Source organism: Colius striatus, chromosome 1 (genome assembly GCF_028858725.1).
Source record: "Colius striatus isolate bColStr4 chromosome 1, bColStr4.1.hap1, whole genome shotgun sequence".
NCBI lineage: Eukaryota > Metazoa > Chordata > Aves > Coliiformes > Coliidae > Colius > Colius striatus.
In genome coordinates, this window is record NC_084759.1 from 61956358 (window position 1) to 61971899 (window position 15542).

The window sequence follows — 15542 nt, forward strand, 5'->3', positions numbered from 1 at the left end:
AGATTTGGGAGCCTCGGGTCTACAAGGAAAATGGATGCTTGTTTTAAGAACAGAGTTTTGTTGGGCACCAGGTGGTTGCCTGAGGTAGGGCACCAGAGGCCTTTCAAGAACTCCTGTAATTGAATTCTGCTTCTTCAAAGGACAGGCTACAGGAAAACTGTGTTGAACATTTAAAAAATGTGGAACCCACCCCCCAAGCTAAATATCAATCCTGCTATGTACCAGAGAAACTCATCCCTACTGAACTGAACAAAATTCCTTTATTTCTTTTTAAGAGGAGATCTGTTCTATAAACAATGATAAAGTGCAAAGAAATTTCAAGGACGTGCTATAAAGACACAGTAAACTAAATTCAGATTCTAACGTTGAAAGGAAAGGCACAAATTTGCTAGGCAGTCAGCACAGATACTGTAAATTTGTTGTTTCCCCTATAAGAAATATACTTTGTCTCAACTTGCTGTTGCAAACTAGCAGGGGACTGAGATGATTAGAGAGAGGACCACTCAAGGGCTGTGACAATGACTTGCAGGGCAGAGAGGGTCCTCTTCAAGTGAAGAAAGAAAAGGTGAGACACCTTCCTGCAGCATAACTCACTGTTTGGCAGCTACATGCAGAGCCTTCCCACCAACCTGCCCATGATCTCAGCAACACCCCTGAGCACTTCCAAAGCAGCAGTAGAGTCAGGTTGCAGATTGTCAAGATGTCAAACCCCAAACATGATGTAAAGAACATTTATCTTCAAAATGCCAAATGCATTTTAGAACAAAATGATCCAAAGACAAGATTCTCACTGTCCCAAATGCCTTGATGTAAAAGCTCGGGGGCTCTTTGTTTATGCTACTTTGGCTGATGTTCAGCCACATGAATACAAGAAAAATGCTGAACTGATTTTCTGTCTAAGGCTGCAGCATCATTAATTGTTTCAGAGCCATGTCAGGTATTAACAGATGGCAAAGAGGGAACTGGATTTCTGACATTTTTAATTAAAATTTAACCCCTATTATTATAGGATTAATAGATATATAAATATAGCTGCATGATTTTAATGTACATTTTGTAAGAGGCAAATTCTGTATTCTTTGTAGACCTAATTAAGAAGGCTGAAAGCAGGTGAATTCATGTTAGTAGCTCTCGTGATTTTATTGCTACTCTTACGACAGTGAGGCATTTTTCTAGAGGCTGCTCCTCCAGTAAAGAGAATATAGTGAGATCAGCTCCATTTTTCTTTTCCCCAACAGATTCATATTCATAGCAAAGTTTGCAGATGAAAATGGTTTATTTTCCTTGGGTTTTATACCTCCCTCTCCCTCTGATATATTTCTTTTTTCATCATTACAATATATTATTGTTGTTGATATTTTATTTCATTTTACTGAACAACTGTTCTTATCTCAACCCACGAGTTTTACATTTTTCCCCCGCGGTTCTCTTCCCCATCCCACCGTGTGAGGTGAGGTGGCGAACAAGCAGATGCATGGTGTTCAGTTGCTGGCTGAGGTTAAACACTGACAATCTCTCAAACCAGAAAGCAAATAGTACAGACTCCAAAAGCAAAGAAGTGCACTCATACATGCAAATGCCATACCTGGGGTGGCTGGATCCTTGGGCTGCAATAACGCTTTTTGACAGAGGGAAACCTCTTTTGACTAAGGTTGATCCAAACCACCAAGACACTTTTTCCACTCCTTAGATTTTGTCCAAGATGGTTTTGGCCAGCAGTTAAGAAGGCATGTGCACAGCTGCTTGGTCTGCAAACTGGTTCTATGCCCTGAGGCAGAAGAACCGCTCCTCAAATATGTTCCCACCATGGACATACTGGGATGGCTTCATTATACCCTAGCCCTATCTCTACTTCTGATCCTGACATTTGATTGCATGTGTCTTCCCATATGCTGCAAAGGGCTCAACCAAGTTTCTTTCAGGCTGGATTATGATAATCATAACTTGTTACAGAGAACATGAGGCCCTTCTTGAACCCCCACCACTTGTACTCAAATGTCACAATGGTCTGCAAAGAATGTGTGGGGTTTTGCACACCAGTTCTGTTAAAATGGGGAAGAACAGTCAAGGCACTTTCATGGTCTAATTTTTGTGGTTTATGAGCTTAGAATGAGTCTTCACATGACTCTAGCAAAGGGTGCGCATGGTTTTTCCTTTGATGAGCACAAGAACAGAAAAGCCACAGTCTGTAACATTTCTGTAAAGTCCAAATGTGTCACTCTGAGTGCCAAAAACCTGAGTGTCATTTACTTGACAAGCTTGGGACCCTCACTCATGTCTAGTGCTTGTGCTGCTTCACAGATGCCCTGGTATGTCTTGGCACAAGCATTGCTTTGTAAGCTGGCCGTATCCTCACCTTGACCCTCCTGATGAGGGCTGAAAGAAGCAGCACAGAGACTCTGCCTGGAAAAGACATGTGGAAGAAAATTAGCTGAATTACAGTTGCACTGAGCTGTCTCTCCACATGGAGGGACAGCCGAGGCAGGTGAGTTGCTGAGTGAGGAGCAGAGGGTGCTGCTCTGCTGTGGCAGTGACCCCTTGGCACAATGTTTTAGCTAGCCCTGTGGCACAAACTGGCATGTACACAGGCACCCTGCCTCCCCCAGTGTCCTTGCCAACCCACGCTGCAGGGGCCTGGGGGCTCATGCCATGGGCAGAATACACCACAGATGTAAAGATGACCCCACGATCTTGGGAATTGCACCAGTCCCACAGGGGAGATCCACCAGCACCGCAAATGGACATCAACAGGAACTTCTGCCCAAGGCAGTCTCTATCATTTCCTGCTTGTTCCCCTTCCAGCACTGCTCCCAGCTGTCTATACACACGCCAACACAGGTGGCAGCTGTAATGGGGATCACTTCCTGCAGTGGGCTGTCACAGGGGCAGGAAGCAATTCACAACTGTCCTGATGTGAGGATATGAGTGTGAGGGGTGAGAAGGCATAGCCAGGGAAAGGAAATGGGCAGGGCTGCCTTTTTCAGCTGTAAAATGATAGGTGGGAGGATCCTGCCAGCCTGCCACACTTAGGTTATCTTGGTGCTAGCAAGCAGTACACACCACGAGGACCTGTTCTGTAGAATGAACTTGTGGCTGCTAGTCTGCATATCAAGTGTGTAGATGACTTAGCATGAAGGCCATGGTAGAAGATGTTTGGGATTATTCTTCTTCTCCTTTCTCTTCTATGCCTTCAAACTGCAAATTACCACTTGTTTTTCCTTATCAACAGAAACACTGGGCATATGCGAGGGGATTCAGTGCATCTCTAGTGAGTTAGGCTTCTGTTTTCCACCCCAGGAGAAATGTCTTGGAAGGTCCTTTTTGGGACCCTTTTGGGACCTTTTGGGATATGCTCGTCTACTCTCTCTTTCAAGAAGGGGAAGGACGGGGGACTGCATCCTCAGCACGTGTGATGGTGTGATGGTTTGGGTATTTCTGAACAGCAGCTACTTGCTGGATACAACACTTGTCAAAGTCAGCAAATTTGCTCATCCTCCAGTTATCTGTAGGGAAACAATTACTCCAAAAATCTTTTTTTAATCCCAAAGTGTGAATTTCATACGGGCATTGCTACCTTGCAGTCCAACAAAAACATTCAGGGTAATAGGAGCACTCAAAATTATTCCTTTCTACACCAGAAAATGATGCAACATAAGCTGCATTAGGTCAAACGAATTGCAGGATTACTTTTTTTTAAGAATGTGTTGCATAATCATGAATCAATTTTGGCTTTATCCTCTGGTTCCTCATGCCTGCTCACTGATTAACATGAGCATGGAAGTGATAGATGCCAGGTACTGTCACACCCGGATGACAGCACCATGCAATTGCTTTGTGCAAAGTTCCACCATTTTGAAAGAGGCAAGGCAGCGGCATGCCGTCCTCCAAAGGCACCCAAACCCCACATCCACCCTCACTTTACCTGTGCCGGGGCGCTGGAGGAGAGGTGAGTCAGGTCCCCGATCCTGGCGGCCGCCCGCGGGTCGCTGGAGCTGATGAGGACAGGGGCGCTGATCTCCATGGAGTGTCGGTTGCTGGCGGCCTGAGAGGACTTGTGCGTCATGCTGAGGGCGGTGAAGGAGTGGCGCTTCTTGGCGTTCTTCTTGCCCTCCGCCTGACGCTGGGCTGCCCCGGCTGCCCCTGCACCTGCCAGCGTGGAGCATGGGGCCAGGCCTGCCGCTGCCGCCGCCGCTGCCACTGCCACCGTCTCCGTTGGCAGTGGCACATCGCAGCCCGAGGCGGCAGCTGAGCAGGACTTGTCCATCTCGATGAGCTGCTTGGCGGATTCATTCAGCTGTGAGTGGAGGAAAAAGGAAAGAGAAGAAGTAAAAGGTAAAGGTGCTGCCATTCAGCAAGTTCTTAACGGATTGAGAATTGGGCAGAGAGGAACCTGATGAGGTTCGAGGGCAAGTGCAGAGTCCTGCACCTGGGGAGGAACAATCTCATTCACGAGTACAGTTCAAGAGAGACAATGAAATTCTGGACAGATTCTAGCATAGGGCTACCGAGACTATCAGGGGACTGGAGCATCTCTCTTATGAGGAAGGGCTGTGAGACCTGGGGCTGTTTAGCCTGGAGAAGAAAAACTGAGAGGGAACCTTATCAACACTTAATACCTAACGGATGGGTGTTGAGAAGATGGGATGAGTCTTTTGCTGCAGTGCCCAGTGACAGAACAAGGGATAGCAGGAAGCTGCAACACAGGAAATTCCACTTTAACACAAGGAGAAATCTCTTTCCTGTTCAGGTGAGGGAGCCCTGGCACAGGCTGCCCAGGGCGGGTGTGGAGTCTCCTTCTCTGGAGGTTTTCAAAATGCTCCTGGATGCTATTCCTGTGTGTTCTAATAGAAGTGAACCTGCTTTAGCAAGGAGTTGGACTGGATGATCTCTAGAGGTCTCTTCCAATCCCTACCAGTCTGTGATCCTGCAAAAAAATGACTATTAACAGTCCACTACAGCTTGCTGATGGCACCTGCCTGGGTCTTCCTACCCAAAGCGCCATGATCTTTTTCTGGTGGCCTATCTGTGGCCCCAGCAAAGGGATCATGCAGACCACCAAAATGTGGTGGCTGTCAACTGAGGCAGAGCAGACTCTGGGGTGCTATGTGTGCCTGCACACCTGCAGGGCTTGCTGCAGGGTAGATCTGCCCTGGCAAAGGAGGTGACTTGGGACAGGTCTCAAAACCAGACTGGTTTCATCATCTGTCTGCCATCTCCCAGTTGGCCAGGCAGGTGCCCAGGAGGCACACTAGTACATTTTGTTTCCCAAAACCTTTCTCAGCCCAAGTGTTACTGTACAGCTCCAGGATGATGTACAATTTAATTTTCTGAGACTGGGTAGGTTATTTCCATCTACTTCTTAAATGCCAAGAAAATCAAGAGAGGCAGAATAAACATCTAGGGGACTTAGGCTAGAACCAGGCACCACAAATTAGTGCACATCAAGCTACGACATTAAAAAAAAAAAATGGAGTTCCCTAAAATAACTTCTCCCAGGCTGCAGAGACAGAGCTAAGAGAAAGACGCAGGAGCCTCTTCTTCAATGTCTTGCTAGTCCCAGGTCCATTATAGGCCTATGCTTGATGTTTGCCACACAGGGGTTTGATTCAGGGATACAGCTTCCCAATCTTTCCTATTTAATCTCCCTGCTTCCCACCTGACGCAGGTTATCCAAACACAGACACAAACTGAAAGCATTTTTTCCTGCAGTATCATCTCACCTAGGGAAGAGTATAATAGCTACTGGAAGACTTACTTGGGGTCCAACTTGAAAAATTGGTGTCATAAGAGGTTCCAAAGAAACGTACAGAAAAACTTCTTCATTGTGAGTATGACAGCACTGGAACGGACTGTTGAGATGAGTTGTTGAATCTCTTTGTCTGGAGACATTCAAAACCCACCTGGACGAGTTCCTGTGTGACCTACTCTAGGTGGCCTGCTTTGGCAGGGGGGTCAGACTAGATAATCTTTCAAGGTCCCTTCCAACCTTTAAGATTCTGTGATGCTGTGATTCTGTGATCAGTCTTCCTGAAGGGTTTAAAGCTTGGCCTGCAGCCCATGGAGACAGCAGAGCAACAGGACATTCAGAACAGTTCCTCATTCAATCTATACTCACAGATAACCTTGTGCCTATAAATGCCAAAGGCATGATGTGTGAGACAACCTTGTCACTGAAGTCCCTTACCTCCTAGCACCATAACTCATACAGAAACGCTACACCTCACAAGAATAAAGGAGTGTTACAGTCATCAACAATACACTCTGAAGTCAGCAGTGCTTTCTGTCCAGCACTCATTGCCAATAGATCTTTCCTCAAGGGGTGCTAACAGCTGAGGGAGAATGACACATTTTGCCAACAGACCTTTATATTAAAGTAGAATGCACTGCAATATGTTTGCATTTAATGAATAAAAACAACAGATGAAAAAGGGAGCCACAGTTAACACACAAATGCTTTTGCATACACTCAGACCCCTATAAACCAGAGGTGAACGTAATATTATCCTGGATCAAAACCAGGCTATTTTTGTTTCTGTAACCACTATATCAATTGCAGCATCCAAGAAACTTAGGTGAAGACAAGGTCTTCTCAGACTCTAAAAAAAAAGAGAAAGAATTGCTGCTTCAAGACAGTTTAGAAACCTAAAACAAGCGTAAATAAAAGGGAAAAAGATAAGGATGGGAAAGATAGCAATAGATGTGTGCAGTGTGTGCAGTTAAACAAATATGTAACTAAGTAGCTTTTATGACTCCCAACCACTCTCACCATGCTTTAAATAAAAATAAGAAATAGATAATGTTAGCCTTATGCCAGTCCTCCTAAGTTTGAAAGCATTTCTGACTCCACAAGGACCCGTTCTGAGTAACAGGCAATAAACACCTAGAAAGTAAACATCAACTTGCAGAATCCTTGATTGTGTGACAGCTTCCACCAAGTCAACCAAGAGCCTTCAATTAATGATGCTCTACTACTGTCAGAGCCGCTGGAAATCCTGCAACCATTCAATTAGCAGGCCATTTTCTCAGCTGCACTCTCCAACTTGAGACCACGCTTACAGCCAGCATAGTGCACTGCACCTGCCAGTTTTTGCCAATAACAGCTGATCCCATTTCAGATTCTTCGAGAACGTCCATTATTTCCCACTTCATCATGCTCTAAATTGGTACAACCTAGCATTTGCCAGCAGGCTCCAAGTTACAAGAAAACCAGATGGCTCCCCTCCCTTAAGTAAGTGTTACAGCTCCGCTTACCCAATTGATGGAGATAGTCTAGCTGAATTATTTGGAATATTAAGGGGAAAAGGAGAAAGACATCAAATATGCATGATTCTTTTCTACAGCAGAGGGTGAGAGGATACAGCAAGCAGGAAGAGAACATATTTTTACACAAGAAAACATAGAGTTAAAAAAATCACTTCAAACTTCCTGATTTTACGACAATGCTCCATATGGACAATGAAATGCTCCAGCTCTTAATATCAAAACTCTGATTCTCTTGTAAGAATTAGATTATAAATACCACTGGCTGGAATCCAATCTAACACTAAAGCTCTTCTTTTTAAAACAAAGTCCATCACTTTTTTTTTGTCCAAAGCAAAACCTAGTTAAAAAGGTCAATAAGAGAGCTGGCATCTAAACATGGAGTGATAAAACATAGCCCTGTATTTATATAAATAAAGTCATTCTCAGTATCAGTAGAAGATGAAAGTCAGTAAGAAAACCCCTCCCCCAACCAGACAAGCTAACGAACTTTTGGGAATGACAGAGTCTTCCTGAAATACTGGGAAAAAAATATTTTGATCTGCCAAGACAAAAAAATGCTTTCTAGCTTTACAACTTCATTTTTGTAGAGAACTGTTTTTAAACAGCTTTGCCCAAAGATGCTGGGAGGTACTTCCCAAATAGGCTATGAATACCAGAGAAGAGGTTCTGCTTACTACTTTGTAAAAGCGAATGATGCTGCCACTTCACAAAGAACTTTTAGAAACTCTTTTTAAAACATAAACATGATTGCACATTTCTTATTTTAAACTCTGAGTATGTAAACAAGCATTGCTTTCTGGTGTCTGTCATCTGATCTTCAGGCAGATCTGCTTTCAGGGGGGAAAGCTTAATGGAAAGTTCTGACCCACAGTCAGTCTCAGGAATTTGACATTTCAGGAAAGCTGTAGCTCTTACAAACAACCCCTAATACCAGAACTCAAACTTTCTCACCCATTTTTGATCTCTCCTCTAGAAAAAAACTACAATTGAAAATCTGGTCCCACTAATCCCAAATTGTAAAATGTCCTTGAGACTGCAGCAGAACTGATTTTATCCCAAATCCATTCCATAACAAGCAGATGTCCTATAAAACTCAATATATGATTTAAAGGGATAAGGCTTGAATTTGAATACCACACCAGTCAAACATTGTCAGCAGCCCTGCAATAGTGGGTCTGGGAACATGAAACTTTGTGAGGGCAAGCCTTGCAATAGCTGAGGGCTGATACCATGCAAGACACATGATAAAATGACACAGTAAAACTGTTCACAGGGTTTCAGTGACTATTGACTGCGGGTGCTGCATGCTGAGATAAGGATAAGCCAGCCTCAGTTCATAGTGCTACTGTGCCTGTTTCTCAGGGAGGCATTCCCCAGCTGCAAGGAACCATAATGGAAACAGCTCCGTCTCGTCTGGTTTTGAAAGTGAAGGAGGGTGCATGTGGAATACCTCTGTGCACAGAGCCTTGCTGACCTCCAAACAACCTTTTCCCACAAAGGGAACAGTAATCAAGTTCCGTTCATTAAAAATTTGCTGACCTTGATCAGGGAGCCACACTGCTCTCCCCTTCACAATGCAAGCTGTCATGAGTTTGGCCTCCAGCCAGCCATCCCATGAAATGTGAACTAAGGGAAAGGTATTTTTCTTCTGGCTTTTAGATACGACTATTTTAGATATTCTAGTTGAGACTTTACCATATGGGCGACAAAGGTACAAACATTAAGCTACTTCACTCAGGACTTCTCCACTGCCAAAATTGTTTCTTTTTATTAGTCTCTAGATAAACTTCATTTTCCTGCAGAACGCATTATGGTGACTTTCTCTCCCCTCCTCTGTCTCTGTTGCACACGCTTGCACACAGTCACACACATACACACCTCCAGGTCTACCCCAGCTCCTGATAAATGTGGGCTTAAAAAGGACCACCTGTAAACAGTTTCAACACATTTCTCTATTAAAGATGAGGGCTTACAGGACAGAAACTGTCATCTATAGTAATCTGATTCCCCTCACACGGGACTACATATGTCCCTTGTATCCTAATGTGATTTAATGAGCTATAGTTTCAATGGTCAACGTTATGCATCTATTACATATCCCATCTGGGATGAAGACTGAGGAAAAAGCTATTTTGTGTCTAACATGGGTAATAGTTAATTCTAGTTTTATTCTGAATGACAAATTATTACTGAAGAACTCACTGTTATTATTCTGGTAATGGGAAATTTAGGTCAGATTTAAATAATTAACCTTCACTGCATCTGCCTTGAAAATCATGCCAGTTCATTTACTAATCCACAGTAGTGGCAAAATTCTTCTAGCCTAGTTTAGGCCTCTAAGGGACACCTTGACACACAGTGGTCACCACGGCAACTCCTGTTGCAGGTCAGTGATGGTGCTGTTTTCTGTGAGATGGAGGACAGTAAGTTCTATCCTGCTACTGAATACCCTTAGTCAGACTGATATCTGACCTACCAATGAGAGGACCTTGCTTCTGATTTAGCAACATACTTCAGCACTTGATACTATGCAAATTAAAGTGTCAATAACAGGACTAAAATGACAATCTTTTCTCAATAAGGAAGGATTGCCTAAATTCTCAGTGTTACATATCTGCTTAAGTATTTCATTAAACTGAAGCAAATTTGAACAAGAAAGTAGTTTATTAAAACTTTCAGGAAACCAATGCTTTATTTCCTGCATAAGCTTTTTGTCTATCTTTATGGAAAGTATTAGCTAAAGGATGGTGCTGTTCAAATACAGGTATAAGATCAGAGATACGTTACTTCAGGCTCCTTTTAAAAGTGAAAATTTCCAAAACCATACAAATCAATGCATACTTAATGAAAAAGAACAGATTGGTTAAAAAAGGTGCTCAAGGTTTTGAAAAGGAATCACTGTGCAGAACAGGAAGGAAAACTAAAATTGTTAATAAAACTTCTTGACAATGTCCCCTTGAAAGATTGAAACTATTTTCACCTAGGGATTGCTAATTTCTGTACTTTACAGTTCATAAATATTGAGAAGATCATGTGCATCCCTATATTATGTCTTTGGCAACTTGGAGTTCCATAGCTGATTTTGTGATTAAAATAAACAGTCTGAATTTATTACTGCACTTTCACTTCAGAGTAGTTACTTTCAGGAAATATTAAGTTCTTATGCCCTCATTAAATTAGTCTTACTAGTATTATAATTTATGTTCTGAAGCACAGTGAAGTTATTAAATAAGTAATGGCATAACTATACAAGAGTCTTCTGTCTCTGCTAGGTCCCTGAGAGGACTGCATCTGTGAAAGCATTTTCATCCCCAAAAAGCAGTGTTTCTATTTCAGAAAGCTTTAGCAGCTTTTCCTTACTGTTATTCCTGTTGGCAAATACAGGATACAACCTTTCTTCTACTGTAGTCCAACACAGTAGGAGAAAGTATGTAATACTTTACCTGATACTTTGCATGATCATTGGGTAAGTTAGTAAAGTGAGAACACAGCAGTCCCAAGGACTTACTAATCAGATATTAGCAAAGTTGTGCCAAAGGCTCTTCAACCGAATCATACTGAGAGCATCTATAATTTTCATCTTTTATATGTTTTGTAAATTCAGATTTAAAAATCCTTAGAGAAAGCCTCCCAAGTTCCCCACCAACAGTTTAAATTCATTGGACAGAAGCTACAAAATCCTATCTCAATTATTCACTTAGGTACTACCTTCTAATGAAGAATCATTAGTAAGGCACAGTTTAAGAGAAAATGTTACAGCTAAAACGAAGCATTATTTAATATTTTTGTGTTAATCTCTAGCAATCCACTACTGCCTTTTCTAATTTATTGACAGGGAGGGACAAGCAAATGTGGAACAGATTTTCTGTAAGTGGTTTATCCATCATGGATTTCTGAAAGCCCACACTGTGACTGAGAGCAGAGTTACTCCACGCACCTAGAAAACACAAGCAGTGCAGTACATACGCTTACTTGAACACATTCACACAGAGCGACAGCTGCAGAAACACTTTGCTAGGACACATCTCAAACTTCAAGTGTCCTATTCCTCCGGGCTCCTGTTCCTCATAGGCTGAGACGTATGTCTAATTCTCTCTTCCAAAAGCCTGCTAAATATGTTAGCCTACTCTCAAGGAAGGAAGTCCCTTAAAACCATACAGCAGATAGCCTTCCTGATAAGGGTCATACAAGAACAGTTATGTATAGCCTGGAAAAAGCAAGCCAACACTTTTTGTCTACAACATGGTTCCCCGAAAGGCAGTGATACTTGGCAAACTATTTCTCTGTCTTACAAGATCTTTCTCATTTAGCAGCAATGTCACTTCTAACGCGCTGAGAAGCCGAAGGAATGTAGCATATTAGAACAGCATGTGCTTGGACGAACGTGTCATCATGATCTTGCAGAATGAAAATAAATGATGCGTGCAGCAGAAGTAAACACTAAGCCTTGGGTGGTGAACTGGGAAAATTTTTTTCTTTCCCTTTTTTTCCAAACGGTTTTAAGATGGAAAATGGTTTGCAGTGATGGAGAACAAACACATGGCTTGATGAATCCCAGAAAAATGTGCAGTCTTCTGCAAAGACTGCTCAGGAGCAAAGCACAGCAAGTAACCTTATGTTCAAATCACTGAGAAGAAAACAAAATAAAACTAATTGTAATGGCATTAAAAATAGATGAACTCATCAAAAAGAAGTACGCTTTCTGCATCCCTCTCTACTCCTTGAAACAATTCTAGCTAGCTAGCCTTCAGCTCCAAGTATGAGGACTATCTTACTCTGATCCGTCATCTCTGAATCTCAGATCTGCTGTGTGTCTTCAATGTGCCTAAGGATTTCCTTTTCTTCTCTTCCTATCTGTCCTCTGTGGACATCCTTTTTCATAATGAGATGCTCTTGACGGCACCAAAGCTCCTTTGAAAGCAAGAAATGTAACCAAATGCAGCTTTACTCAACATCAGAAAGAATGGCAGAATCCAACCTATTTTTACTTATAAATTATTCAGAAAGCTAAATAAAAATTGCAGTCATGGGTTTGATCCTAATTCCTTTGAAGCCAGTGGCAAAATACCAGCTGCCTTTAACGGTGGAAGGACTGGTACCCATCTGGCACCAATTTCAGTACCAGAAGAATCCCTGTTAGAGCCTGTGAGTTTACTGTCAAACTATTTTTTCATCAAAAAACAAAACTCATTGGAACTTAAATACTTCCCAGGAACATGCTGGTTTTGACAAGATGTCCATCAGAAAAACATTTTTCAGGTGTGGTTTCTAAGACACAAAAATGGCTAAGGCTACAGAGCTTTGGAAGTTCACATGGGTACCTGAGCTCCTGGCTCGAAGTGCCTTTGTAAAGGAACAGCCACGGTAGACCTGAAACAACGCTCCCACGTTCCTAGTAGAAAGCCACCAGCTTTCTGGCTATTCTGAGTCCCCTTCACACTTAAATGGAGAAGCTTTGTGACTCTCCCTATGAGCCCAAGCACCCACCTGCACAATGACAGAAGATGCTAGTGATAGTAAGAGAAGTAGGAGCAGACTTATGCTGGGCAGAAGCCTGGACAGGAGACCAAGATGGATTCAGAAGGCATTTTAAAGCAGTTCAGATGTAGTCTTCATACCTGACTGACACCTGGCAGCTGTATGAGCCCTTTACCATTGCTGACAGTTACCGCAAGGAAGGGAAGCCCCCTGAAGCATCTTCAGGCTGAAATCTAGAAACCCTTTCACTTGCAGAAACTTTCACTTTGAGTCAGCTGGAACTCAAACATGGTCTAGGAGACACTCTACTCAGTTCCTAGGGTAGAGATGTGTGGAGCACGAGTGATCTCTAGGCAATATCTGCAGAGCTTATGTTCCTTAAAAAGAGCCAAGACAAAACTGAAGTTTTATGGGACCCATCTACCTCCTTTATTAAGGTTCTACAAGGCTCCTGGTGCTATTGTTTACTTGAGGGATCAAAACTACCCATACAATTTTGAATTAACTGGAAATTGACAAGTCAAATACCACCAACTAAAGTAGGGGATTTCTTCAGAGTCAATGCACACTCAAGCCTGGAAGGAAGTCTCAAAGCAAATGACTTCTAAATTACGGTGCATGACCCCAGGTAGTTATAAATGGGACTGTGAATAAGGCAATATGATGCCCACGTTGTTATGTGGACACTTGCGTTCTTGAGAGCTGCATTGTGTGCACATGCTACCAGACACAGCATCATGCCCTTCTGCATATTCTCTGAGATTTGTTCCTGGAAATATTACTCTTGAAAATACTGGTTTTATAATGTTCAGGGTTGTGCAAAGGAAGCAACAATGCCGTGTCCTTTTTTTTTTTTTAAGGAAAACACTTCCAACTTAATGTGATGAATGACATGGATGAAAGAAACAATATATATGTATTTACTGAAATCCTTTTTAAATTTGATAACAAAAGAATTCTGTCAGACAACGAGAGAAAGGCCTACAGGCACCTCACGTCATCAATGTTATCTGAAGAAAGCATAAAGTTGGATAAATCTGTGAAGCTCCCAGAAGCTCTTGGAATTGCAGCACATGGGAAAGCCAAAGTAATTTTTTAAGTACTGCAAGGCTTTTCCTACACTGAGCAAGCGAGGAGCCTTTGTTGTGGTGATTTACAACTTTGTGTAGAATAAGAAATCTTGTGCAATTGGGGAAAATTAAGTTTTATGTGCTGCAACTGAAGATTACCTGTGGGGAATCACACACAAATAAATGTACCGCTCTATCTCTGATAAAGCAGTGAAATGAAGAATGAAAGCAAATGCCATGAAAATGTTTTGGTTCAGTTGCTTGTAAAAGGAACCAAGGTATACACACTTCAAGCAGACATTAGCACTAAAGGGTTGTGATAAACAGCCTTTGTCCTTTGTGTAATACATTTTGAAAGAGACATTTTTTTTTACATAGTCTCCTGGCTCCTGCTTCTCAAATACAAGACTGAAAGTGGTGGAGAGTTGCAGCACCAGTTCCAGGGTCACCCTGCGTGTTTCACTGGAAGCAGCCAACATCAAAGGTTGTCAGCTACCAGTCAAGAGAGCTGCTGTATCATTGGAGAGCTGTGTCTAGGCTTTGGGTTCACCATTTGCCAGCTGGGGAGAAGATATGTTGGGACATGATGTGTTGCTCTTTTACCTACATGTCTGATGCGTCCCTAGAGGGACAGTTTTGAGATGTTTTCTGAAATGGGAGATGAACTACATGTGTTTGAGATGGGCAGCTGCACACCAGGATACACAGATCATCCATGTTACAGGGAGACTGGTCTTCTCACCTAGGTACACAGATGAAAAAACAGAATTGTCCAGAGAGAGACAGAACTTGCCAGCCTGAGTCTGTGTCTCAGGGTCACCCTGTCCTATGGCTAAACTGTGCTTGAAATTACCTGCACACTGAAAACGCCTCCTTCCCACATAGGTGTGCCGATGCTTGGTACAACAGTACAGCTCTCTTTTCCCTCAGTGGGAGCACAACTCTGAATACTTCTTCACTCAATGCAGTGAACAGTTATTTTAAAACAGTTTTTACACGAGGCCATCTTACCATGTATATATACCTTTCTATTTCTGTCATATTTGTTAAAAGGTGGATCACACCTGTGATGGCATTAGAAAGCAGTGGCTGTTGCACATGGCATAATCACGCCCAGCTCAGTTGTGTAGGAAGCCTGATCAGTAACCAAAAGCTTTGAAAGCCAGTCTGTAAGATAGAAGAATGTGTTTTCTCTGCTATATGATGATGTAATTTGGTTTACAACCCTCTGCACTCATCTTGTGGAAGAAAAATCTGACAAGGCTGAACTATGACAAATTCCCTCCAATTCTTGACTGAAAACGGCAGCATTCAGCCTCACACTTACGGCACTGCTGACTGCCCCTCACCTAGAGGAACCATTTGCAACCTTTTTTTTGGAGAATCTGTGATGTTAAAATATGATTAGGTACAAGAGCAGAGTCAGATGGCTCTCCAACAGTGGCAGTCAGGAGTTCATTAAACTTCCCAGCTATCAAACTAGAAAATGCTATTTGTTCAACTTCCTGAGTTTGATATCAGGTTTAGGGTAAAAGACACGTACCCACTGCTGTTGAGTCACGCAGTGAAGCAGCTAGTACCCTTCCCTCTTTTGTGCCTATCTACAGCTGTTTTCTATCAAAGCTTGCTTTGCTATGGGTGTCACTGCTAGATAAGAGGTGTGCCATTTCTTCAGCGCCAATGAGCTTTGAGCAGGTCTTTTAGGATGCTTAGGCATATGTGACACATTAC

General features: G+C 42.6%; 1 protein-coding gene across 1 annotated transcript in view; it reads right to left on the reverse strand.

Annotated features, from left to right (window-relative positions):
* The window catches only part of SH3RF3 (SH3 domain containing ring finger 3), a 258831-nt gene that overhangs the window by 61676 nt on the left and 181613 nt on the right, over positions 1 to 15542 (reverse strand). Inside the window, exon 4 of the mRNA XM_061997231.1 lies at positions 3923 to 4294. Within this exon, the coding sequence (XP_061853215.1) occupies positions 3923 to 4294 (372 nt within the window). The remainder of the gene's footprint in view (positions 1 to 3922; positions 4295 to 15542) is intronic.